General features: G+C 38.1%; 1 protein-coding gene across 6 annotated transcripts in view; it reads left to right on the top strand.

The window, feature by feature from the left end:
• Positions 1-25,475, top strand: part of KCNQ1 (potassium voltage-gated channel subfamily Q member 1) — a 314,910-nt gene that overhangs the window by 206,258 nt on the left and 83,177 nt on the right. For all 6 annotated transcript variants that reach the window (XM_015863924.3, XM_085550022.1, XM_085550021.1 and 3 more), the window contains 4 exons: positions 1,992-2,067; positions 9,543-9,637; positions 10,168-10,214; positions 11,530-11,591. In XM_015863924.3, coding sequence (XP_015719410.2) covers positions 1,992-2,067; positions 9,543-9,637; positions 10,168-10,214; positions 11,530-11,591 — 280 coding nt within the window. The remainder of the gene's footprint in view (positions 1-1,991; positions 2,068-9,542; positions 9,638-10,167; positions 10,215-11,529; positions 11,592-25,475) is intronic.

Genomic DNA, 25,475 nt, shown 5'->3' with positions numbered 1-25,475 from the left:
CATAAAACAGTCTTCAAGAAAATCTTGCTCGGAGCATAATAATGCATTGTGTGGCTATTTCACATACAATGACTCTGTATGTCCCTCCAGATTGCAGGCAGTCATTCTGTAACTAGAATTTAGAGATGTCACGAGTGGCTGAACAAACAAATATTGCCAGTTAATGTTTAAACTCTCAATTTACTAAAGCATTTGTTACCAGTTTGCAAAAGAGATCAAACAACTGTGAATCATAACCCTGGCTACTAATTAAATGCTTTATTCCCTTCCCTCATTGCAGAAGCATTTAATCTCAGAGAAGCAGGACAGCCTGTTGGGCAGAATTAGATTTTATGGCATAAGCAGAAGTTTACTGTGAGGTTTCCTATTGCAGTTGGAAATGTAAAGGAACAAAATATTAACTTCCATTCCTGGCACTGAAGTTCATGTTAGCACTGAAAAGGGATTGATTTGAAGTTCCTGCGTTGGAAAATCGTTTTGGTCTTGTAGCATTGTTATGTGACTGAATGGTGAATCTCATTTTTATTGTTCTGCTGCCTTGCGTACAGATGATCCTCTGCATTTAGACAGAGGATGAGGGATTTGGTGTACTTTACTGGTGACCGTGTGCCCCAAAGAAAAGTATTTTTCTTAAAAATAATGGACTGTGAAGAACACCCCAGAGGAAATGAAGCATAAAACAAAACACTACAAGCAGTTTTATTGCAAGTGAAGTATACTTCTATTTGTCATAAGATGTAGTGTGTACATTAATGTATGTATACCTGCATTAAGGTTACGCTATCACACCTTTAATTCCTAATGCCAAATTCAGCAGCATCTGTCTTTTTGGATTTAACTCTGTGAAGTAGGACTTAAAAAGATAAATGCTTTATTGCCTTCTGGTTCTGTGGAAGTTGTCCCTGTCCTGAGCAATGATTCAGCAAGGGCTCTCACAATGGGAATACCACTTACTAGCATTGAGCTGACTCAAGTTCACTGGGAGTAGATCCAAGAAGGCAGCTGGCCCACTTATAAGTGAATTCCCATTCTTATAACATGAGCTACAATCTTGCAGTCAGATGTGCACAAGAGGGGACCTGGACAGAGTCTCTGTGGGACCCTTCAGTAAGCATTAGTAAGGAAGGGCCTCCTGTACAAACCCAACTGCAGATTCAGGGAACAATAAATAATCATCGAGGTGCAGTTACTCCATGTAAATGCATGCAGTGGACAATGGGCCTGTTTTGAAAAGCTTTTGTCATTAAGGTAATGTTAAGAAAAAACTATCCTTCTTACAAGCATTAAAAATTATGAAAGATGTCAAATAACTGTTCCTTTAATAAACAGGTTTCTTTCATACATACGTTTCTTTCTGAAAAATAATATTGTAGGGTAGTATGAAAAGTTGTACCAATTGCAATTTGTTCTTTTTTAGTTCTCATTTTATGTGCATGAGATTACATTTGCTTAAAGACCTTCAGAATTTCTCTGTATTTATGTACACTTCCAGTTCAGTTTTGGGATAAATGTGTATATTGAGGTTGCATTCATATCCGTGGGATCATTTGTATTGTTTAGCAGGCAACTACTTGAGAATCTTCAGTATTTTTAAAAATCATTTTTGAAAGCCTAATTATTTTCTTGAAGGGATGTGTTGTACAAGATATAGTGAAAGGGAAAGAAAAGCCTGAATTCTAATGTATATTAAAGCTATGCATGGCTGAATTGGGAAAGATGAGTCGAGGATTGCTTTGACATAAAGGTTAAGTGAACACTTCTTGCTGTGACATGTATGCAAACCTAACATGGGGCAGATAAAATCCTGTCTTTTATGGCATTCTTGGGAGGTGGGGAAGGTCAAAATAGTACTATGTTGTTCACACTGGATGAATTGCTACTCCTTACATTACACATCAACGTGTTGCTGAAGCACTTACTAACGGCTGCTGTTTCACCATTTGGAAGGAGATGCTCTTTCACCTCACTCACCTGCCTTGTTTTCCCCACAGGCTGCGAGAACATCACCGTGCTGCAATTAAAGTGATTCGAAGAATGCAGTATTTTGTGGCAAAGAAAAAGTTTCAGGTAAGTAGTGAACAGAAAGCTGCTTTTCCTAACAAGCCCTCTTATTCTCCTGCTTCATTGTTTCTTTTAGAAACTTTAAGAGACTGACACAATTCATTTCAGTAATGGACAGCTACACCCACTATTCTCTCCCTCCTTGAATAGAGTAGTTGTTTAGCAGCAGGCTAGTCAACTGTGGACACACTGAAAATAGGCTAAACTCCTGAAATGCTGTCTGAATTAAAATGTTATTTTCTGCTAATGGACTTGACCTCTAACCCTCCGTTATCACTGCCTCTTTCTCACAGTGCAAACATTCTCATATGTCTCCATTAGTTCTGAGCTGTATGTTACTGTCATGCTGAGTCAGTAGGATTAGAGATTAAAATACTACCTCAGCCTTGTTTCTGTCTTTTAGTCAATGATATTGAAGTCCTGATAAGAAATTGGGGTGGAAATTTGCTAGTGGGTTGGAAGGTTTCTTCATCCTTTTCACTTGACTCTAATGCATAGCTAGCACACCTCCTTCACAGCTTGTGACAATCTGTTCTCTTTACTCCTGTCACCCCTAACAAGAAACATTTCCAGCGTGTCTCTTCCCTTGCTGGGATATTGCAATACTATGAGTGCTTTACAGTAACTAATTTACTTGGTTGCCTGGTCTGAGTAAGAATTTGTGACTGCAAACTTTCTATGAATGTGGTTTTGAAATCAATTTAGTTAATCTTGTAAAAGCACATGTGTCAACAGCCTTCAGCTTGATTTGAACCAGGTGAATATACATGTATGTAAGAAATATATAATTTGTCTTAAAATGATCTAATAAGGGATAGTCTCCATAGAACAGGCTTCACAGCTGAAACTGCAAAGAGGGGAGCTTAACTGCCCACATGCATACTCAAGCATAAACTCCACAATACTGTATAAAAGGGAGTGAAAAGCTTTCCCTTAATCTACACCAAAGTAGGGTTGTGATAAAGGAGGGATCCATTTTCCTTCAAATATATGAAGAGCACAACATTTAGGAAGAAAAAAAATGATAACAATTCATGGATGCATCATTTCCATAAAGCGCTACTTGCTTCTACTTCAAAGCCTGAATTCTGACTTCAGCTCCAAAATTTAGAACCATCACCTAAATTTTTTAATAATTTTCTTTTTGTATTCCCCAAAATTAGTGAGCCAATTTATAGCTAAGGTTGCCATATATTTCCCCAAGTTTCATTCACTTGTGGATAAAGTATCCAGACTAACTATTTAGGCTGAAATCTCCCATTATAGGGATTTTCATGATGGGAACACTTTCAGAAAGTTTCTGCTAGCAGATGTCACCTAATGTTTTTCTTAGACTAAAGTTAAGAAAGCCATGGAATCTGGCTTCTGGAAAGTAATTTTTGTAGTTATTTTGTTGAGGATGTTCTTATTGCTGGCTGGTCAGAACTTGTAAGTTGGAAAGGGTTGTGGCCCATTCCAGTGAAGTGTCCATTGCTATTCAAAGAAAAAACAGCACGAATGTGGCCAATTTCATTACACTTTAATTTATTCTTATTCTGCAAACTGATTGTGATTCTTTGGTCTGTGGTAATTACAGAATCATTGCTCCCATAAATTCAGAACATAAAATATTTGCCATGGCATTAGCAAAGCTATTTAGAAACAAGAAATCTACACATTACATGTCTACCTCCCAGGTGGTAATTGTCAAAAACAGATTTAGAAAATGCCTGAACAGTGCGTGCAACATTATCCACCTGGCAAATAAATGAAACTCCCCTGCGGCAGATGACTTGATAGAAGCTGAAAAAGCATTTCACTGAATAGAATGGGACTATTCAGTTCCTACTTGAAACTTGTTTGTATTCGGTGTCCCATTTACTAAGCTGGTTTCTCAGTTGTGCTCTCACTTTCTTACCTGCAAAAGACCTCTTCCTGGCTGTCTACAAAACCCGTCAACAAAGTTGTCTCTTACCCTTCTTTAGTAGTCTTTATGCTTCCTGAATTATTAATATGAGCTGTTAGTAATGAACTAAAAATCTAAGATAAAGTGAAATATCTGAAGTCACTACCGTGTTGAAATGTTATACTTCTGTTCCTGTTGGAAGCAGAGTTTTCCAATAGGGAGATACCTGATACTTCTCCATAATTTCTGAATACAAGGTCATGACCAAGCTTAAAAATTTGGAGAGCACCAAAAGTACAGTTTTCAAAAGCACCTAAGTAACCTAATGCACAAAGTCACCTTGAAATTCTAGCCACGAGGTGCTTTTGGAAATCTCTCCCATAATTAGGAGATAGATAACCACTCTTATTATTTTTTCCTCAAATGTATGTTGTAAATCTGCTTTGTTCTATTATGTGCTCATAAAATAATCATAAGAAATCACTTGGCACGTGTTGAGACATTTTAATAAGTATACACTTTGCGTTAACCAGTCCTACGCAATACCTGAAAGGTAAAGCAGAATAGGCATTTTGAAAACTTTTATCTTTCAGAGGTCTACATAGAAGCTGTTTTCTGATGGATACTTGCCTTTGAAACTTAGTGTTTATGTAAAAAGTAGCTTCCTAACAGTAAAGTCAGATTTTTCCCTTATCTATTGAAAAAATAAATAAATCTATATTTCAGCTAAAGTTCATTGGACTGCTAATGTTTAAAGTAAGCTTGAATAGTTAATTGCAAGGTCAGCACTTAAAAGGAGAATTTTTAAGAGATGCCTTCAAAGTTTTTGGGAAAGGGAAGAATGAGAAGAAGGGAAGGAAGAGGAAAATTTTCCAAAATAGGTCTCAGCATGAACCCAGCATGCTTCTTAAACTGTACCAGCTGTTTGCAGGATACACCTGTATGTCTAATTTTGTGCAGATACGTGTTTTTAAAGACCTCAATCAGTAACAAGTGGTGATGACAACACAAGGACAAATGTCACTTAGAAAGCAGGGACTTCCTGTTTAAAAAAAAAATAATACTAATTAAAAACAAATTGAAACTACACAAAGACATTTCAAAGGACGTGAAAAGTAACACTATGTGAAACATCACACATACAAATAATTTCCTTTTTAAACGAAGGGGAGAAATTTATGGTGTATTTTAAAGTCTGGGTCTGAATACAACCCATATGATAATGCCTATATAGGAACCCAGCATAACATTTTGAAGAATTAATGCCTTTTTAATGGATGTGTTTATGCTCTTGTAAATGGGCTACAACACTTGCAAAGTCGGTGGGACTCATTCAGATTTTGTAGGAAAGATCTACTAGTAGTAAACACAAGTCTTGTGCGTCACTTAAGGTGAACAGCTCACTGTTACAGGGAAAACAGTACTTAAAATGTAATGGTTTTCTATGTTTTGTCCACCCATCCTACATAAAAGTGAATTTCACATGTCAGATCTAAATCAGGTACCCTCCCTTCTAGATTTGCTTTCTGAAAAACCATGGTTAGATATTTCCACTGTTTGAGTTCATGGGTGAATAACATTTGTTTTCCAATTAGGAAAGTTCCTAAGTGACTTGTGACTTATGCACATGGATACAATTGTGTTATCCACCAAGACCCAGAGACCAGGGATTTGATCTGATTTCCCATTGTCAACTATAAACATTTTTTTTTACCCAGTTCCCTTCTGAAATATGCTTTTAATTTGTTTTGTGCTCTTCACCATGGCAAGTATTCTATACATAGAATAAACTAAAGATACAGCTTGGAGTTCCACCAATGACATGAGTAACCGTTGCCTGGTTTGTTATGATTTCACTGGAAAATCTTGCTTTTAGACACATCACCATATGAAATTTGTTTGTCACAGTATGAATCATGAGTTGTGTGTGTGTAATCTTTCCTAATCTCCATAGTGGGCTGTAGCAAACAATGTAGTTCAAAGTGCCCTTGTTTCAAAGGAACCCAGGCCCATTTTATTTGACTGTTACTTGGTTACATTTCCCAGAAATTCCCCTTGCAGGGATTCCCCTCTGCCTTGTCTGCCTCTTGGGAAAGTTCTCTCTGAATGCAGCTACAAGGGAACAGCAGCAGGCACTTGTACGCGTTTCTTATTTGATGCTGGCACTGGTGTTGTGTGCGAATTTTCATATATGATGAGAGAAAGCCTATCTCATTTAGGAAATTCTTTCCCATAAGTTAATTAGCAGAGGAATAAAGGAGAGGAAAGAAGCTAAGGAAACATGTGGGACTGGCTTGTACGTTTTTCTTCAATACTCATTCATTGTCTGCTGTGGTTTTGTTTTCCTTTTGCAAAACTAACAAATTCTGTTGTCAACATCAGCAGCATGAGTATTTTCTCTTGAAAATTCAGCTTTCACTATGAAGTAATTACAGAATAATCAGTACTAAATATCCCATCAGACTTGGAAAGTGAACTTCATTCATAAATTATGTTTACTCCGTATTTTCAGTTTTTGTTAAATGGTAAATGAAAGGCAGATAGTAACCTATTTAGAATTACTATCAGACTCCTGCTGCAGAGTATGGAAGGCAGAATAAAGCTCTTCATGTTTCTTCCTGCTAAGGTGATTTTCTGAATCTGGAGGTTTTGAGCTGATCTTACAGATCTGTCTCTTGTTGATCTATCATTTGAAGATAATTCAAAATTAGGGTTTTTGGGGGGGTTAGTTCTTTGTTTTGACAGTACTACATTTACAATACTAGTCTGTGGACATGACTTCAGGCTTACAACACTGTTGGGTTAGGCTTCTTTCTCTGTGGCTGTCGGTTGTGATTGCAGTGTGTGTAAGCGCTTGGGTTTCCTGGGAATTCCTCTGTGTGCTCTTTGGTCAAATCAGTGAGTATCTCACATGAGCCCAAGGTTTGCAGTTGGTTTCTGACAGTCTGGCAGACTGAAATGCAATTTGCTTAATGAAGTGATATTTTACTCAAGAAGTAAATATATGAAGAGAGAGTTTTAAAGATGAAGTGCTGAACTCTAGCTTTTTAAGAGCAGGTGGAATAAGAGCAAAATGTAACAGGAGACTAACAAAAGCTATTATTTAGATGCAGAACAATTGATCTTCAGAAGATATGCAGATTTTGAAATTGCTTAAGGCAGTATCTGAAGACAACTGTTGGATGTCAAAAATAATTTAACTGTAAAATAGCTTGACTGCCATTCTAATCTGGTCCTTATCCAATATTTCATTTACCTGAACAAGGGAGTGTGATAAGCCAGAGATATTAAACTTGATAAGTAGGAAATTGTCCCCCTAAAAACATACAAAAAAGAATTTTCTTCAAGAGATAAAGTACACTGCAATGCATTTTTATAATAGGAAGTTTTTCTTGTATTTAACTGAAGACTACTCTGAAATTTTTAGTCCTGCTTTCTGGATGACTTCAGCTGATTGAGATGATGCTGAAGATGCTGAACTAGTAGGATTTCTTTAAACCTTGTACATTTTCTAAACAGTGATCATGAAACAGTCGAGTCCAACATTTGTAGCATAGGGAGAAAAAATGTCATCAGAGCTGGCACCTTGGATTTTAAGAGAGCAAACTTTAAGCTACTCAAGGAGCTAGTTAGCAGTGTCCCTGGGCAATTGACTGTGGAGTGTTTATGTTTAGGGGTCCACAGGGAGCAACAACTCTCCATTTGTGGCCACCAAAATTGTAAGAGACTAGTTGCATCCAATGAGTGTTTGTAAGTCCATGGGGCCTGACAGGATTCACATCACAGCACTGAAGGAATTAGTAGACGTTAAAGCTGGACCTCTCTCAAAAGTTTACTGCAAGTCATGGGAGACTCTGCTGACTGGAAGCTAGCCAATGTTATACCCCTGTACAAGATAGGCATAAAAGAAGACTCAGGAAACAACAGACCTGTCAGTCTTAATTCAGTACCTGGAAAAGATACAAGAAAGATTGTGCTGGGTGCTACTGAAAGGCAATTAAAGAACAAAGCTGTCATTAGGCATAGTCAACATGGGTTCATGAAGGGAAAGTCCTGCCTTAGTAACTTGATATCCTTCTATGACAGGGTTACCTGCATAGATGAAGGGAAGGCAGTGGATGTAATCTTTCTTGATTTCAAGGCCTTTGATATCATCCCCAGAATCCTTCTGGACAAACGTTCATACTGTGAGCTGAGCAGGTTCACGTTACTCTGGGTGTTGAACTGGATGAAGGGCAGAGCTCAAAGAGCTGAAGTGAATGGGGCTACATCTGGCTGGTGGCTGGTCACTAGCAGTGTCTCCCATGGCTCAGTTCAAAGAATGGTTCTGTTCAACATTTCTGTCAGTGATCTGGATGCAGGAGTTGATGCATCATCAGCAGATTTGCTGACAATACTAAACCAGGATGTGCTGTTGACTGTCTGGACAATCAGCAATGGCATGAAGTTCAACATACATAAATGTGAGTGCTGCACTTGGGACAGAATGACAACAGACACAGGCACAGATGGGAAGCTAGTGGCTGAAGAGTAGCTCAGCAGAAAGGGGCCTGAGGTGCTGGTGGCAGCAGTCTCATCATGAGCCAGAAATATGTCTTGACAGCCAAGAGAGAAAGCTGCTTTTTGGGGTGCATTGAATGCAGCATAGCCAGCCAATTAAAATATGTCATTCTTCTGCTATACTTAACATTGGTGTGGCTTTACCATGAATACTGCACCTTGAATGTTGTACTCTGTTGTACTCTATTCTAGCCTGTTCTGTTCTTCTGTAATGTCAGGTGTTACTATTCAGTCTGATGGGTGAGGATTAGGCCCTACTGTTCTCCTTCCCTCTGTTTTTCTGTTGTGTTAGAGCATCATTGTTTCATTTTCTAACAGTAGAATTAAGATACTTTGAGTTTATTACTACACTTTGACAGGTTCATTCAGTTACTTCCCAGTTAGTCTCAATATCTTTGCCTTTAATAATTCACAAAAGTATTTTTATTACTAATAGGATGGATTAAGATCTCCCCATACATGAAATACAAATTACAAACCCAGGGCTTTCTTCCTCATCATTTCTTGCTCCGGTCTTTACCTAGTATTTCCCAGTAGATTAGAAAGCTGAGCCAGGCTTTCTGCAGAAGGAAATCAGTCATGCACCTTCAACCAATACTGTGGTTTAAGGTTCACATAGTATGAACTGAACTGAGAGCTCAGGCTGAGAATAATTGCTTGCACCTGCAAAATAGCTCTTTACTGGCTAATAGCTGATGAGTATAAAACTGATTTCCAGAAGATGCTCTTAAGTGACCACAAAGTTCTGAGCAAAGTAGCAGATATACTTTCTTGGCCTCAAGTTTAACGGATAATCTCCCAAAAGGTATGTAGACCTGCAATAACAAAAAGGTAGGCTCAATTGGAATTGTAATTATTCCACAATAAATATATGATTGTACAAGGGTCAAACTATCTCAAAATTTACTAAATTGTTAAATCGGTTTAGAAGAATTTACTTCTTGCTTTTGGGAAAAAAAAATAAATACATACATTCATGTAGAGTATTTGTACATCTGTGTAGCTTAGTGATCTGTTTCTGATTTTTATTTTACAGCAAGCTAGGAAGCCATACGATGTCCGAGATGTTATTGAGCAGTATTCCCAGGGTCATCTCAACCTGATGGTGCGAATCAAGGAGTTACAGAGGAGGTAATGCTGTATTGGTAGGACTGTGCAATTGCAAAGAATACAAAAATGTCATTCAAATAAAGTATTGTTTTTACAGAAGATGAAGAAGGCAAAGAGCTTAAAAATCTAATAACTGAGACTTACTGTTTTGATTCTACTTGTATGCATTGCCTCAGACCAAGCTTACTCTGACTGTAGGCCATAATCCTTTGATGTGCTCATACAGATTGATATAACGTTATCTGTTCTTGTAGAATTACAGTTAAGAGCAAACAAAGAGACAACAGATGGGTGCTGTAAGTAGCTACAGTAGACCAAAGAATTGTGGAAACATTAATTCTGTTCATGTGGAAAAGCAGCAAAACTACGCTTTTGATAAAGAAAGCTAAAAACCATTCAAAGTGTAATGTAGGTTCTTTTACTGTACAAACCATAACTTTTTGAACTTCACATTGTTTGTTTGTGAAGAGGTTTCCTCCCATTCAGCTCCAGTAGGTGAAGATACCACTTCAGATTGATAAAAGCTAAAAGTGATTCTTCTCTGTTCACAGGTTGGATCAATCCATAGGGAAGCCATCTCTTTTTATCTCTGTTTCAGGTAAATTAATATGTCTCAGTTTTATTTTATGAAGATATAATTAGTGGAAAGTTCTTTAAAAAATACTTTTGATTTTGTTGCAACAATTTTTAAAAGTTGTGACCTGAAGTTTATGTATCTACAATTTTTAATTATCAACACCTCTTCTTAATTAGATATTTAAAGCACCTGATGTCTTGGTTTCAGCTGAGGTGGAATTACTTTCTTCAGAGTGACTGGTATGATACTGTGTTTTGGTTCTAGGAGAAAAACTGTGTTGATAACAGGCTGATGTTTACAGTTGCTGCTAAGCGGTGCTGTAAAGCCAAGGCCATTCTCAGTGAAGGGCATAAGGAGCTGAGAGGAAATAGAATTAAGACAGTTGACTTAAGGTGGCCAAGGGGGTATCCTGTATTAGATGACACTGTGTGGAAGGAGCATTGAAAGTAGTGGGAGTTCTGACTCTTCTGCTGTGTAGAAGCTTAGCTGGGCATCAGTCAGAGAGTGGTGAGCAATTGCTTGTGTGTCACTTACTCATTGATATAGATACATTTGGTATAATCGATTGCCTTTTTTTTTTTTTTTTTTTTTAATTTTTCCCTCTTAGTAAATAGTTTCATCTCAATCCATGAGTTCTACTTTGTGGGTTTTTTTTTCCTTTTGATTTCTCACCCATCCCACTGGGAAGGAAGGGGTGTAGTGAGTGAACCTGACAGGTTAACCTACAACACCTACTTTCACTGTGTTTTTTAATATAATGACTGTAATCTCTCTGAGACTCATCCTGTTTCCAGTAAAATGGTGTATTATAGTTACAGAGTTCCTATGAAATCAATAATATTCATATATGTCTTCGTTATCTTTAAAAAGAAGGCAGAAAAGGAGCCCAAAGTATTAAGTTTATTTAGCAGAAACTGGTTAATCAAAACCCTGTTACTGTCATTTTCAAGTTTATTTTTCTGTACAGTATGTGGCAAGAAAAAAAGATTAAAACAATGTCCAATTGCATTGCCTATACTTATTTTTGTACATAGTGCCAAATTGTTTTTAAGTGGTAATTAAAATATTAACTAACTTGGGACCAGTTTTGATCTCCTGGGCTAAAGCTTAAAGCTAAGGCTGAAAGTACCTTGAACTTAAGGGTTGTTAAAAGCTGTGGCTTGGGCCTGCGCTATAAAAAGAAACAAAAAGCTGCTTTTCAGAAATAAAACTACCAGCCTGGTAAAGGTGTTCAGTTACACTGCGTTGGTGGGCTACTTATACACACCCTTTTGTGGCCAATAGCAATTTTGTTGTAACGCCATATATTAATTTGAAAATGTTTCTTGTTCCACAGAAAAAAGCAAAGATCGAGGGAATAACACAATTGGTGCCAGGCTGAACAGAGTGGAGGACAAGGTAAGCCTGAGGCTGGCAGTGAACAAATGTATGGTCTGTGATTGAACAGAGCTTTTTTCATAGGATGTGGGGAAAAGCTCAGCTTAAAATAGAGTTGAATGGCTTGCTCTTCCAGGTGATGGAGTGTAATTTCTGTTGTAGATTGCATTTTTGGTTCTTTCTTGTGCTCTTAACAGAATATGAAAAACAAAAACAGAGTTGTTTAATTGATTTTGGTCTCTTTGAGAACTTGCTTGGTTTTTTGATTTTTAATTGTATATACTGCACATGTCTCAATGCTCTACTTCCTTCCTCCACAATAGATAAAAGACTCTATTCCTTTAATACTTTGGTATATTACAGTCCCAAGATTTCCCTTTGATGGTTGCTCTGTTGTTTGTATAACTCCACCTACAATTCCTTAGAGAGTGTGAGAGCAAACCTTGTTCTGTCCTGGTTTTCATTCTCTGTGACAAACAGAGTTTCTCCTTTCAAGTGACTTGAAGTCAAAAAAAGTCAGACTTGTTCTGCAATTGCAAGTTAACGGTTAAGTGCTATGTAACCCCTTACTTCAATGCTGGCTCTGCTTGAAAGATTAGATGACAGGTAGAAATGATATCATTGTTTTGAGGTAGAGAAGTAGAAAACAGGGCTGATTGACTTGTCTATGTTGCTATAAAGGAAAGAAAAGTAGAATTTGTTTAAATTATGTTGTGGAAAATAGCTTTCTGCTGCAACTGGCAGTGTGTGATGACCTCATGATGTCTTTGTTGTGAAGAAATATCTGGCAAATGTTCTGCAAACCAAAAGAGAGTTATGAGTGTGATAATAGCAATAGCAATCCAGATAGCAATGGATGCAAACTGATCCTCCCAAACTGTATTGTGTTGTGAGATATCCATTCTGCCATATACCTTTCTCTATAAATGCATGAGATAGACTTGAATGATAGAACACAAAAGTAAATTTCCACCTATCAGAAATGAATGGCATTTTGAAGGGAACAGGTGCCCTTTTGGTATATAGAGAAATACACATGAAGAGTGAAGAAGAAAACTGGAAACTATAGTGCATTTTGCACAGAGAAAAATCGCCGTGGTCTGCTTGCTTCAGTCTGTGGTCAGTAAGCATACTTAGAAATGAATGCTCATTCCTGAAAGTTTGAGTTACATTTATTCATTTTATCTCCTTAATGTCAACTAGAAGTGTGGGACACGACAAAATGTGTCTTGTGGATTGTGATGAAGAACAATGACTTTTCAGTTTGGACAAACAATTCTCAGTTGACAGCTGAAATAGATTCTCAGTGGTGTTTGTAAAATCTCCAGCGAGCGTGAGAAAGCGTTGGTGTTGTGCTGCCTCAGAGATAATCTACTTGGGGTTATTAATTACTCTTTTTACAAGTAAATACATTGTGAATTTATGGTGACTGTTGTTTTATGCCTTGTAATGGGACTGTAAAATGCTCCCTGTTTAATTTTAGTATAGCTGGGTTAAATTTTAGCCTTGTTTTAAGTAACAGACCTCTCTTTGTAGTTGCATGAGGTCATCTGTGGTTTCAGAGTTGTATGTTATCTGACCTATACAGCTAGTCCTATCTGCAGGAATTTTATCTGAAAGTAGCTGAAAGGCTAAAAATAGAGAATTTCAGTTGGAGTCGACAAACAGCGGTGTGCATGTCAGCACGCTGGCACTGCTGAAATTACATTTTTACTGCAGCTGCAGGCAGCAGCCAGAGCTAGATTTTTGACCTCCGAGTCTGGCCTTCTCTATTCTGTGCGTGGGATGGTTTTATCACACAATTAAATCCTTCCCAAGCTGGGTGCTGCCTAAAAGATATCCAGATCACCTGTTTTTGAAGGTGACCGTGTATTTTAAACATTTAGCTACATTCCCTTTAGTTTTGAAATAGTTTTGAATCTTGGACTTCTGAAGGAGAGTTTTTCAGTAGTGCAGGCAGCGTCTAACTGCCATTGTGACTTTTGTGACTTTTCAGACATTTTAAAATCAGCTTTCTATATCTCAGGGTGATACAGTGGCCATCAGCAGCTCCCTGAGTCCTTTTCGGATCAGCCTAAGCCACCAACAGCGCTGATCCATGCCTACCTCTTCCTCTGAGCTTTGCCAAGAGTACAACATTGGGTGTAAACCACTTCCAGTTACTGTGCACAAATACAAATTGTTTGTTCCAGCTTCCTCATGATGCTATGTAGTCTTGAAACCATTTGAGTGCTTCTGTTTATGTGCATCTGCTGTCTGCACAGGATCTGTTATGCGCACATCACAGAGGCAGAACTGAATTTCATTTAAAGTCCATTCCTGTAGGCTTTTGTGGAGGTGGATTTTGAGTTGAGAGGCTTTCACAAATAAAGCTAATTCCACCTTCAGGAGCATGTAATTATGTTTCTGTGATATCATGTCACTTTTGCAAAGCTTTTCTATTTGTTGTAGTGGAACCAGCAGACATGCTCTAAAGCCTGGCATTACACAGGAGGCTACACTAGAAAGGGAAATTTTCAAAATATAATGCTCACACACACGTGAATAGACAGGAATTGTGATGCATTATGGCACAAATATGAACTTCCATGTATTGAAATCAGCAATATATGTGTGTGTGTGTGTGTGTGTGTATATATATATATACACACACACATTGTTTTGCCTTCTTTTAAATTTAGAACTGTATTTATCAGTGGGAGAGATGGAGGCTTTCAGTGAAAATAACAGTTCCATTTCCTTCTTTCTAAATCTCTGAAATCGTTGTATTGCTAGTAATATATTTTTATATATTACTGTATTTATTTATATATATTAATGTATATAATCTTCGAGGAAAATAAGTATCCTGTGAATATGCTGTTGTACATAGGATCTATTAATCTTGTGCACCATCTGGAACACTGGTCTTGCAGGATATGTTTTTTGTGATAGCATAATTGAAGATAGTTTCCTAATACATAAATGCCAGTGGGATGAATCAAGGTGGCAGGAACCTACTTGCAGACTCCTTCCTGTAGACTTCTTTTTTGTTTTGGCAAGCTGCTGAAAAAGTGCTGTTATGAATGTAACCAAAAGGGGTACAACCCGATATGCCTTGATGGGGGGAAAAGAAAAAGAAAAAAATCCAGTCTGTAATCACAGCATATTTAGACTTCGCTACTGTTTTCTGTTAGTTAAAAAAGGCAGAAGTGTGAAGTGCTGTGTTCTTTTAAAAGCTTATTGCCAGAGCTGCGTGCTGGCAGCTGTAGGCAGTGGTTCTGCCCACTCCCCAGTCTGCCTGGGCAGCAGCCAGCTTTGGTCCAGAAGACATGAACTGCCTCAGTGAGGTGCCCAGACAGAGCTCCTAACTCTGCTAATGTAACAACCGTCCATGTCCGTGCATGTAGATACGCTTATCTGGTCCCTCAGAAAATGTAGCCAAGCAGGATTACAGCAACAAATCACTTTATTTGTGGTGACCAGCCTTGGCTTTTTTTTTTTTTTTTTCATCCTGAAACATCTGTGAATGACTATTCAGCCTACCCTCAAGAAACCTGGCCACTGCTGGCTTGCTACCAAAATCAAAATCAAAAGCAGTTTTCCAGATATGCGCAGCTGTGTGAGCACACCACTGCTAATCCATATGCAGAGACCACTGCATGCCAGTGGTTTAATACAGGGTGTGCCCAGCAGCTCGATCCAGAAAAAAAAGTCCTCAATGCACTCAAGAACTTCTGTGTGCCATATTTCTTCATTTCACTGCTTTAATTTTGTATTGACTGTAATTGACTATAATGCTATTTGGGATGATCTGTTCCTTCTGCTGGCCATTAATTTGGATATATCAGACTCAGTTTGCACTTTGCAGATAATCAGATGGCCTTAGTACATATTTGCCCTTGGGTAGTTCAGTTTTACACAAGGGCACAGTAGAAAATCATGCAGAGTACACAGTGATGGCAAAATTGATGGTTTCTGGGCTTTTAACAGTGTGTTGTACCTACATATTAGACTCCAGCAGATGCCAGTAAGCCCCGCTGGAGCAGGAGTAACACAATTTGGGTTTCCAAAAGAACTCGAAAAACAGATGCATCTATTTCTGAGCAGTGAAACTTGAACTCTATTCTCCACTAAGTTGTTTTAAACTGGCACTTAAACGTCTGCAATTATTTGGATACTTTTTAAAATTTGCCTTTGAAGAATGGTTACAGGAATCCAAAAGCAATTTTCTAGGTGTTCCCTTCTACATAGTTATAACTGCTCAGTAGGTGCAGTATTAATATCAATACTAACAAAGTTACCATTAACCTTTTATAAGGACAAGTAGCAACAGGACAAAGGGAAATGGTTTTAAACTGGAAGAGGGTAGATTTAGACTAGATATTAGGAAGAAACTATTTATTGTGAAGGCAGTGAGACACTGGAACAGGTTGCCCAGGGGTAGGCTGTGATTGACCGCTCCCTGGGAGTGTTCAAGGCCAGGCATCTATAACAAGGGATTGGAACTAGATGGCCAGGAGGTCCCTTCCAACCTAATCCATTCTATGATTAACATATCATAATACTGTTTTTCAATTACAGGGCACTTTAGGAGTGACAATATCTACAGCTCAATTTCAGGTTTTAGAGATTACTGTTTATATAGAAGGTGTGTGGTAACAAGATACAATACTTTTTACTGCAAGCCCAAAAGTGCAGCAGGATAATATTCCTTGCAAGCATATGCACATTTTACATGCTTGCATTTGGAAACATGAACCCTCTTACTAGTAGAAATCCAAAGTGCCACATGTAGAGGTTCAAGCATACAGTTGCATCACTGGACAAGGAGTCATTTCACTCTTTCAGATTTCCCGTGAATGCAGTTTGCACCACCTTTAAATTAATATAAAAACAAATCTGTCATGTGACAGTATCTACCGTAAAATAGAACAAATGCTACTGAGCTTCTTAAGTTGCCTGCTTGAAATCTGAACTGCTCTACAAAACCAAATGTGTCTGAAAGGAAGTTCTCTTGTTTCTGCTGTTCTTTGGAGTTCTGGTTGTGGTAATTTGGTTTTCTGTCTTCTTTCTACCATGCCCTTGATTGTTAGATGTATAGGTCCCATGTTCAGTAAAACTATAATTATATGATGTATATTTGGTGCAGTTTTCATGGTGAGTTCTGAGACTGGAACTTTAATGGATAAGTAAGTGCAAAGCTTTATCTGAGGTGGCTTTCATAAAGAGCTGGAAACCAATGGACTGCAATATTTACTTCTGGCTAGGTCATTTCCTATAGTCGTTTCACCAGAGCATTGATTCTATCCATAGCTGTATCACTTTGGCTGAAATCCTGTTAATCGTGATCCAGCTAATCAGAATAGTCACTGACATATCTTGGTCCTGCTATGGATTTTCACTGGTTCAGCTCTTTCCTGCAATCAACTAATAGTTCCCTGTTGCAAAGAGTTTCATATCTAATCTGCAAGTACTGAGTTGAGTCAGTCATTTGCATGGATTTGAGATGTGCATTTCCATACAAATGAGAATGAAAGCCTTATTCACTCCTTGAGTGAATCTTAAAGCTGAGGTATTAATTGCTCATTACCATTCAGCTTTAAGGATACAACGCACTATCTTTTTTAGAATCTCAACTCTGGTAATTATGGTTTGCAGACATAGACTGCAGAGAAGTTAAAATTTAATGTGGTTGTTTACTTCATTTTCCTGCTCCTTGTTGTGGTGTCACTACATGATAACATGTAGCTGCAAGATTTTGTCCTAGAACCACGTCCTTTTCTATGCCAGCTTTGTGGGCCGATGCATTAAAGTGGGCCTTTCTTGTGGCTTAAGAATGTTCTGTTCTCTGCATTTACAATCCTAACAGCGTACGTTAGGTAATTTTATGTTTTACTTAGGGAAGTATTATCTCACCCATCTCTTCTGGGTTCACAGGTGCCAGGTTTCATATTGACAGCTTGTTTACTGAGAAGAACTCGTAGCATGTGGCTTATCTCCCAATTTTCCACGAAGTAACTGCTTTACCTAACATCACCTTTGGTGCCGTTTTTGGCTACTTTTTTTATGCCATTGTGAAGTCTATGGGAGCAGTTACTGTGCTTCTCGGAGGAACATAAGAATAAGTGCATATTTGAAGGGCAAACTTCAACTGAAAAAAGAAAAAAAGACTTGACTGTTGGTGAATTCATTCATTCCAATAGAAAGGGACATTTTGGCTTTATTTGTAATTGAGTAATGATGCTGAAAAAAAACAAAGAAGAACAATAATCTCCTGACATTGTGGTCAGTGCTGTGAACTGACCGGTTAGAGCCTTTCGTGAGTGATAAATTGGAAGAACAGTGAGTGATAAAATTCAGAGTAGGTCTGCCATAGATAGACATTCAGCAGTTTACATGCTGAATGTGCTCTGGGTAGTTCGAGTATTGAACATTGGCAGCTTCTGCAATAGACTTATGAGAATTGGCCTTTCCAATAAATAGAAAGAAATCTGAAAACTATGCTTTTAGAATGGAAATTTTAAATGATATGCAAAATCAGTAAAAGTCAAAACCACAGCCAAGCAGTCACTAATCTTGTATACAGTACTTGCAGTAATGCAGAAGTGCTAGCCCGGGGGATGCAGAATAATATTAAGAGGCATGTGGAAGATTAAGTATCCCTATTAATTTAGTCCTTAGTCTTTTTTCCAAATGCTGAGGCGCAGGCATATGGTAGCAATTGCAGTACTCCACTTTCTTACAGAGATTGCCCATTTTCTACAAACTGAACTACAACTAAACCCATCCCTCATTAATCTAACTCATTAGGCAGCCTTAAAATTTTACTAGCTTCTCTCTCACCAGTTTGATGATGTTTAAATGGGTAAGCAAAGAAAAACCCTTAAAGTTTGATTTCCAGTACTGGTACTGCAATGAAATACAAGTCCCAGATGTATGTGCTAAAAATGAAAACCAAAAATAATTACTCGTTCACTGCTGACAGAAGCTTTGGTAGCCAAAATAGAAACAAACAGAGAGAGAGACTGGGCAAAGTCATGGAGGAGGGCTCACTTGAGGATTATTAAACAGGATGTCTGTAGGTAAACTCCATCAAGCGCCTTGAACAAAAGTCAGTGGTGAGTTGGTAAACATGGAAAATCATGATTTTGTGTATGTACTTCCTTACGCTCTATTTTTAAGAAACTGCTACAAACTCTCTACAGGAAACAAGGTACTTGGGAGGGGTGAACTTTAGTCTTAGTTACTAAAGCCCCTTTTATCTTGTGTTGCTATACACAGATGCAATAGCTCTGATACAGTTGTGGTTATGCCTTGCAGAGCAGTCGTGATGCTTTGTTCTCTGTTTCTGAGGTGTCAGCCCCTGTATTACAGGCAATGGGATTATACTTTTAGAAAACAAACTTAAAAAAAACCCAACACCGAAACTAGCATCTGAATGTAAAGACAGCCACAGACAGTGAGCAGTACTGCAGCCTAATGGGTGACAGCTCATACACCCTCACCTCTGTAAAATAAAGAAAAATGTGATATAAAGTTTACTCTAGAGAATGGTGACTGAAGGTAGTTACAGCTACCGTGTGGTAACTGCGAGAATTCACTAGCAGTGGTATATTAATAATAAGCTCTGCTCATTTGATCAGTTGCAGTCATCCGTGATACATCTTTGAATATTATACGTAGTGTTAAAAGTGAAAGAGGCAGAAGTAAAATACTATGAAAGAGTAGACCCTGTATCAGTGAGTTACTGTTGATTTTTACCCCAAATCTCTTCTGGGTGTAGACAGCTGTTGGGTAGTATGATACTGAAGGCAGAGAGTAAACTCCAAACACCCATGGATTTCTTCCCTATTTGGAGTCTGACTGATGATTTTTCAGTTCATGCTGGCATGCTTGTGATCTATGTAACTACCTCATTGCCTATTAAGACAGAGTTTTAGTCCTCGCATTGTGTAGTGTGTCCTATACAATCTAGACATTTGGGGGGAAAGATTGAGCAGTGCAATAATGAATTCACAGTTGATAATCTTTTAAATATACTTCAGATCGGTTGCCTGCTTTGAGATCAGCTGTTAGGGTTTATATTTGGGTAGATATACAAGCGGATGTAAGGCCTGCAAATGAGATGACTCAATCGTTCTATTAAATCACATCAAGCCTGTCTTGTCTGCCATTTCAAAGATAAGCCCAAGTAAGATTTGATTTGTAGTCTCCACCATTCTTGTGCAGAGTGTTCACATTTGATGTGGAATGGAAATGCGCAGGGAATATGCTGAGAGAGAATGAGGAATGGCTGTAAGGAGTAAGTACCCTGTGGGGCAAATCACAGAAAAGGGTTCAGTGTGAACAAGTGTGCACGAAGCGCTACGCAGAAGACTTTTATTTGTTGTTCTTACAAGTTTAAAGAAAATAAATGACTGTAAGACATCTCTGTTTTAGGTGGTGGTGGTGGGGTTTTTTTGTTTGTTTGTTTGTTTGTTTTTAAGTTGATTGTTGTGTCTGTGTTGCAGATGAGCAACAAAAACTGTTCTGACGTGTAAATGGCAAATTTGGGGGTTGATACAGAAGGATAACCTGCTGCTGAAGTTAGCTACGTCAAATTAATTTATTCCTTGTCAAAGATCTGTTATTGGAGTGATTTCAGTGGAGCTAAAATGTTTTATTTTCATTTGTCATTGAATACTGGGGAGGAAAAGTGGATGGAGTTGAAAGGACTCCATTCAGGCTTTAGTCTGTTCAGTCTGGAATCTTTTCAGCTGCTGGAAAAACTTCAGAGTATGGATAGATTTACTTCCTCTCCTACAGAGACACACCTCCTGTCACCTTACCTGCCCTCAGTCCTTCAGAATAATCACTGCTAAAGTCAAATGATCCTGTGTGGCTTAGGTTGTAGGGAGTGCAGGAGAAATCACTGTCTGACTCCTATTTAGAGCATCAGGAGTCAGAAGGGAGATAAGAAAAGTAATCAGTAAAAAGAATATAATCACACCTAGATCGATGTATATCTCCCCTAGAGCTCATCAACCAAGATGGCAAATAAATAATTTTCTCAAATCTTTTTCTGCTTTTTCACCTTACTTTCTCAAGCTGATACAGAACCACAATTCTTCTTCCAGTAAGAAAATTCAGAGAAGACCAAACTCAAAGTTCAGGACAAATATGATTACAATTTTTTTATACTTCCTTGAAGTATCCCACTGCTTCATCAGTTTGAGATGGGCTGTTTGAAACTCTGTCGTACATTCTCTTTCTAGTCTCAGTTAACTGATGCTACACCTGATCAAGTTCCCATTGGCAGCCAAGCAGTCCAAAGTGACAGTGTGATTGCCCTTGTATGGCATGGGTGTGTTGGTCTGATGAGGTGCCTCCCTGTAGTATGGACCTTAGATGTGGTACCTTCATTATGTTCATCAAAGCATTAAGGGCTCCTGCTGTGACAGACTAAATATACAAAATAGAGGATGGAAGGAAAAAAGAAAATATTGCTTCCCTCTTTTGCAGCTAAGGTACAGGAAGTAACTTGCTCAAGAAAACACAGTGGCATCTGTGGCACAGACAGGAATTTAATTTAAACTGTGTCTGAGACTTCAACCACAAATCAGCATTCCTTTTTGTTATTGTGTTTAAATGCCCTTCTAGTTTTGGATAGTTATATTGGCCAGTGTGGTGTTTAATGTAATCGCAGTCCATTCATATTAAAACCATCTAATACTTGCGAACAACATACATAAAAACATAATCCAGACTAACGCAACCAATATAAGTTTACAGGGACTATTTCAGGCAGTAGATTTTAAATCATCTAGAAATCAGTCTCCCAACATCATTTCCTAGCCCAGGAGCCTAGGGGTAAAGAGGAGTGAATGTGTTTGTATGACAGAGAACTGTTCTATGTACATGCTTGTCATATTTAAAACCTAGCAAATAATGTTAAATGTTATACTTACACAGTTAAGTAGAAAGAAATATTCAAATGAGTTCAAATATTCACATAAGTTTCTGTTTTGAAAATCTTGAATTCAGCTCTGCTTACCCTTGAATCTTCAGCAACATCTGTTAATCTGGGGTCTATTTCAGTTTTTTTTTCTCTCTCTCTCCTTTAAACAGATGACTCCACTTAAATCAATGCTTCTTTTCCTTCAGACAGATAGAAGGTGGTTTACTTAGCATTGTGTGCATCTTTACCTGGTTAAGTCCTAATAGCCTTAATGTATCAAGGAAGCTGTGTAGTTAACAGCACTTAAGGCTTTAACAGACACTATACATAATAAACACTGCCCCTTGCCCAAGCCTAGAAAAGAGTGAATAACTACTTCTTGTCTTCAAACTGAAAATGTGTATGGCCTTATAATTGCATTAAAACTCTACTTAGGAAAAAATAAATAAATAATTTGAGAGCAGAAATTATTTTTTCATATCTGTGTGTGTTCATACGTGTCTATCAATTCAAGTGTGGGTTGGCTCTTTGCCCTGCTTGAGCTGTCCTTTTTACATTTTATCATTTTATGATGGAGCCACCACTTATATGTGGTTTTCCCACTTTCCACTTGAGTTTTGTGCAGATTCTTTGACACTTCTTGATCTCTAACTGTGAGAGCTACAATGTCCTGCCATAATTGGGTATATGAGTCTCAGTTTTGCCAATCTAAGTCAACATCAGCAGCAAAGATATATGACCTTGGCTTGATGATCATGTGCAATAATCCTGCCAAAAGAAGCAGTCAACCTTTCTCCAAAAAAGCAATAACCCAGGAATAAAGCATATTGAAGATGTTAGTTTGAGTGGGATAGGATCTTTGCTTCATCATAACTGAAGTTTTCTGGAACCATTCCTGTCATGCCATCAGTATCTGTGATTGTGTGCTATGGTCATCGAGGACCGTAGCACAAAGGAAGCCTTTATTCCACTACTACTAAATTCTAAAGAGCTTGAAATGCATAGTTCTACAGGGAAACATTTTGAAAGGAATATGGTCAATAATTATTTATTTATTTATTTATTTATTTCACCGAAGGAAACTGACAGCCACAATCATGAATCGTCTGCTTCTGTGTTTGCCTCATATTGCATGATGGAGATTTGGCCAGGCTCTGAGGTGAAATAATCGGTCTCACAGAAATGTTGCCAAATTGTCTCAGCAGAAGTGACTGGAGAGGAACACTGTGTCTATTCACCAGTGCAAAGGATCAGTGATTTTACTGTAGCACTATCCATATATATATATCCATATATATCCATATATTTATATATATATCCATCTAATACAGTGCACTGCAGGCATGCTGGCCCAGAGCCCAGAGACCCATCTAGCAGCATTTGGGTGACACTGCATCCAAGCAATGGCTTATTAGCTTGGGCATGATACATTAAAAGGGTCCAGATGTTTCTGGTTTTAGCTTGGACAGCAATTGTTCAGCTATCTTTTCAGCATGCTTTTGATTGTAGCCAACTTGACACGATAGTCAGAATGAATAGATCGTTCATAGGCTGCTTCAAGATAGTGGTTGACAAAGCTGGCCTTGAATCCAAGTTCCCCAAACCTCAATGATGAGGAATTTCTGAATCTCACGGCAGCTATAAAAAGAGATAGTAGATAGTAATTTCTTCTGCATGGAGAAAGGGGAGGAAGAAGACCAATTAATGATGCTGCACTTGAAAATCAAATGAGCAGTGATTCCTACAAACAAGCTCTCCTTAATTTTGTTTTCTGTGTACTTGAAAGACTCTTAGCTGTGACTGAGGTATAGATCATCATGTCAGAACTTTGTTGGTTTGTTTTGTAGTGGTCTTTTGGTTGTGAGTAGTTGTTGTAGATCCAGAGAGCCCTTTCTATGCAAGGTAAGTAGCTAGTAGTACTCTAAAAACAGTGAAGAACTTTAGAAAACATGGATTATTTTTGGTAGAATCTTATAAGTCTGTCATTAATTCACAACAAAAGGGAGTAATCTCAGTAATTTTGATGTCTTCCTTAATGGTTTAAGAGGATTTCTTCAGAGTAGCTTGACATCTGCAGAGTGTAGGGTCCAACGGTTCACAGTCAGGAATGCTTTCTGTTTAGCCTACTGGTGAAAAAGTGTAGGAAGAGTTCCAATGTTGTGATTAGCAAAGCATCTAGGAACCCTTTAAAGAATAAAGTAGTACACATCAGTTTAAGAAATATCTTGTTATCTTTTTTGAAATTATTTGAGAAAGCTAGCACAGATTGAAGGTCATCTGAAGATAAGAGCAGAGACTCGCTTGTTAGCTCCAGTGCTTTTTTCCTGTTCAGGAGTATCTTGTCCATATGGCTTCATTAGAGTCAGCCTCTTCATGACAGAACTGTGTGGGGTGTGTCACTCTGCTATCAAGGGGGTGCTCAATCCTTAGAAACGAGTAAGTGGAGTTATGGAGAAAAAACACAGAAGTTCAGTACAGCTTACTGTCTCACGTTGCTGATAACCTACTACTGCCAATCCTCAAGATAATACTTTTTGTCACTAGAGAGGAATTCTCCTGTTGCTGTTTGATTTGTGATTTTTGACTGTCAGCCTGGGAGTGTAGTTAGAAAGCTGTCAGGGATGAGGTTCCATTAGGCTGAAATGTTATTGGCTGAGCTGAAATGGCAATTATTGGGCAATAGAGTGAGGGTCATCTCTCCTTCCTCAATCATTTCTGTGTTTTCTTGCCACTAGAATAGCTCTCCCTCATGTAAGGCTGAGAGAGCTAGGGACAGAGATTATCCTTGCTGTTCACTTAACAAAATCTGCGCCCATTCTCCAAATGTCATCAGTTGATCTTTTCAGTCCTTTTGCAGGGAACCAGACTTAGTAGAAGGAGTACGTGTACTGAATCTTGTGAAACCTGTGAACATGCATTATCTTGAACCTTGCTTCTAACCTAGATCCTAGATCTCATAGCATCTGAGGAGAATTGTAAAAATAATAATAGTAATAATTCATAACACATCAGAAGCTACCTGAGCATTGTCCTGATTCTTGGTGATGCAGAAGGTAGACCACAATGATAGAAGAGTGAGAGAGAGCCCTGTTTGTCAGGACAACTTGTGAGCACTGAGCTCAGAAAATTGTAACCTTTTCTGACCCACGTTTTAAACTTAAATGCAAAAGAAAAAGAAGTGCTTTTTACAGTGCTAAGCCCCAGTTTCTTCTGCTTTTCCCCAAGAAATCCCCTTCTCCTTTGAAACTAAGAAGTTGCAGTTCATAATGAATAACAGTAAGGATTATTGTAAAATACTCAGGTTATTTCCACCCTCGCTTTAAGTTTTCTTTCATTTCATCATAGACTTGTTTTGTACCGAAGTGAGGCTGTGAGATGCACATATTGAACAGAAATCAAAGTCAGGCTTTCATCACAGTCCTTAAGCTAAATGGTTGGCTTGCTGCTACAAGCATCTGCAGGCACCTTGTAGCATAGTGGTATACTATAGACTTCGGAGGCCCAGCTATTTTAAATCATAATAGTGACACAGTATGCATGCTTTCTTTCAAAAAGTCTGGGCAAGCCACGCTGTGCTGAGTTTCTTGGCACACCGTGTACTTATAATTTTGGTCTCATATTTTGTTATGTAGGTATCTGGGCATAGACTCAAAAAACTCCACTGAATATGTAAAGTTTTTTACAGGAAAACATGACAAACACATTCTTTTAGATTGATAGTATCCCTCTGACAGTTATAGATGTTTAAGAACAAAGAAAGATACTGAGAGGGGAAAAAAGGGAAAAAAAAATTTATGGATGGGGGGGGGATGCTTTGGGCTTGATGGGATTTGGTGAAGCTTTGTTTGTTTTATCAAAACTGTACATGTGTTTTGTTAGGAATTTTTTTCTGCCATGATTTTGGCCCGATTCTATGAAGCTTGCAGTGAATTGCAGTTACATAGGACAACTAGAAATGAGTGCTAAGCAGTTGTGAAAAACCTATA

This window comes from Coturnix japonica, chromosome 5, assembly GCF_054131305.1.
Source record: "Coturnix japonica strain WE chromosome 5, WE-NBRP24, whole genome shotgun sequence".
NCBI classification, from domain to species: Eukaryota; Metazoa; Chordata; class Aves; order Galliformes; family Phasianidae; genus Coturnix; species Coturnix japonica.
Note: the sequence above shows the minus strand (reverse complement) of the source record. Positions and strands in the feature narration are given on the sequence as shown.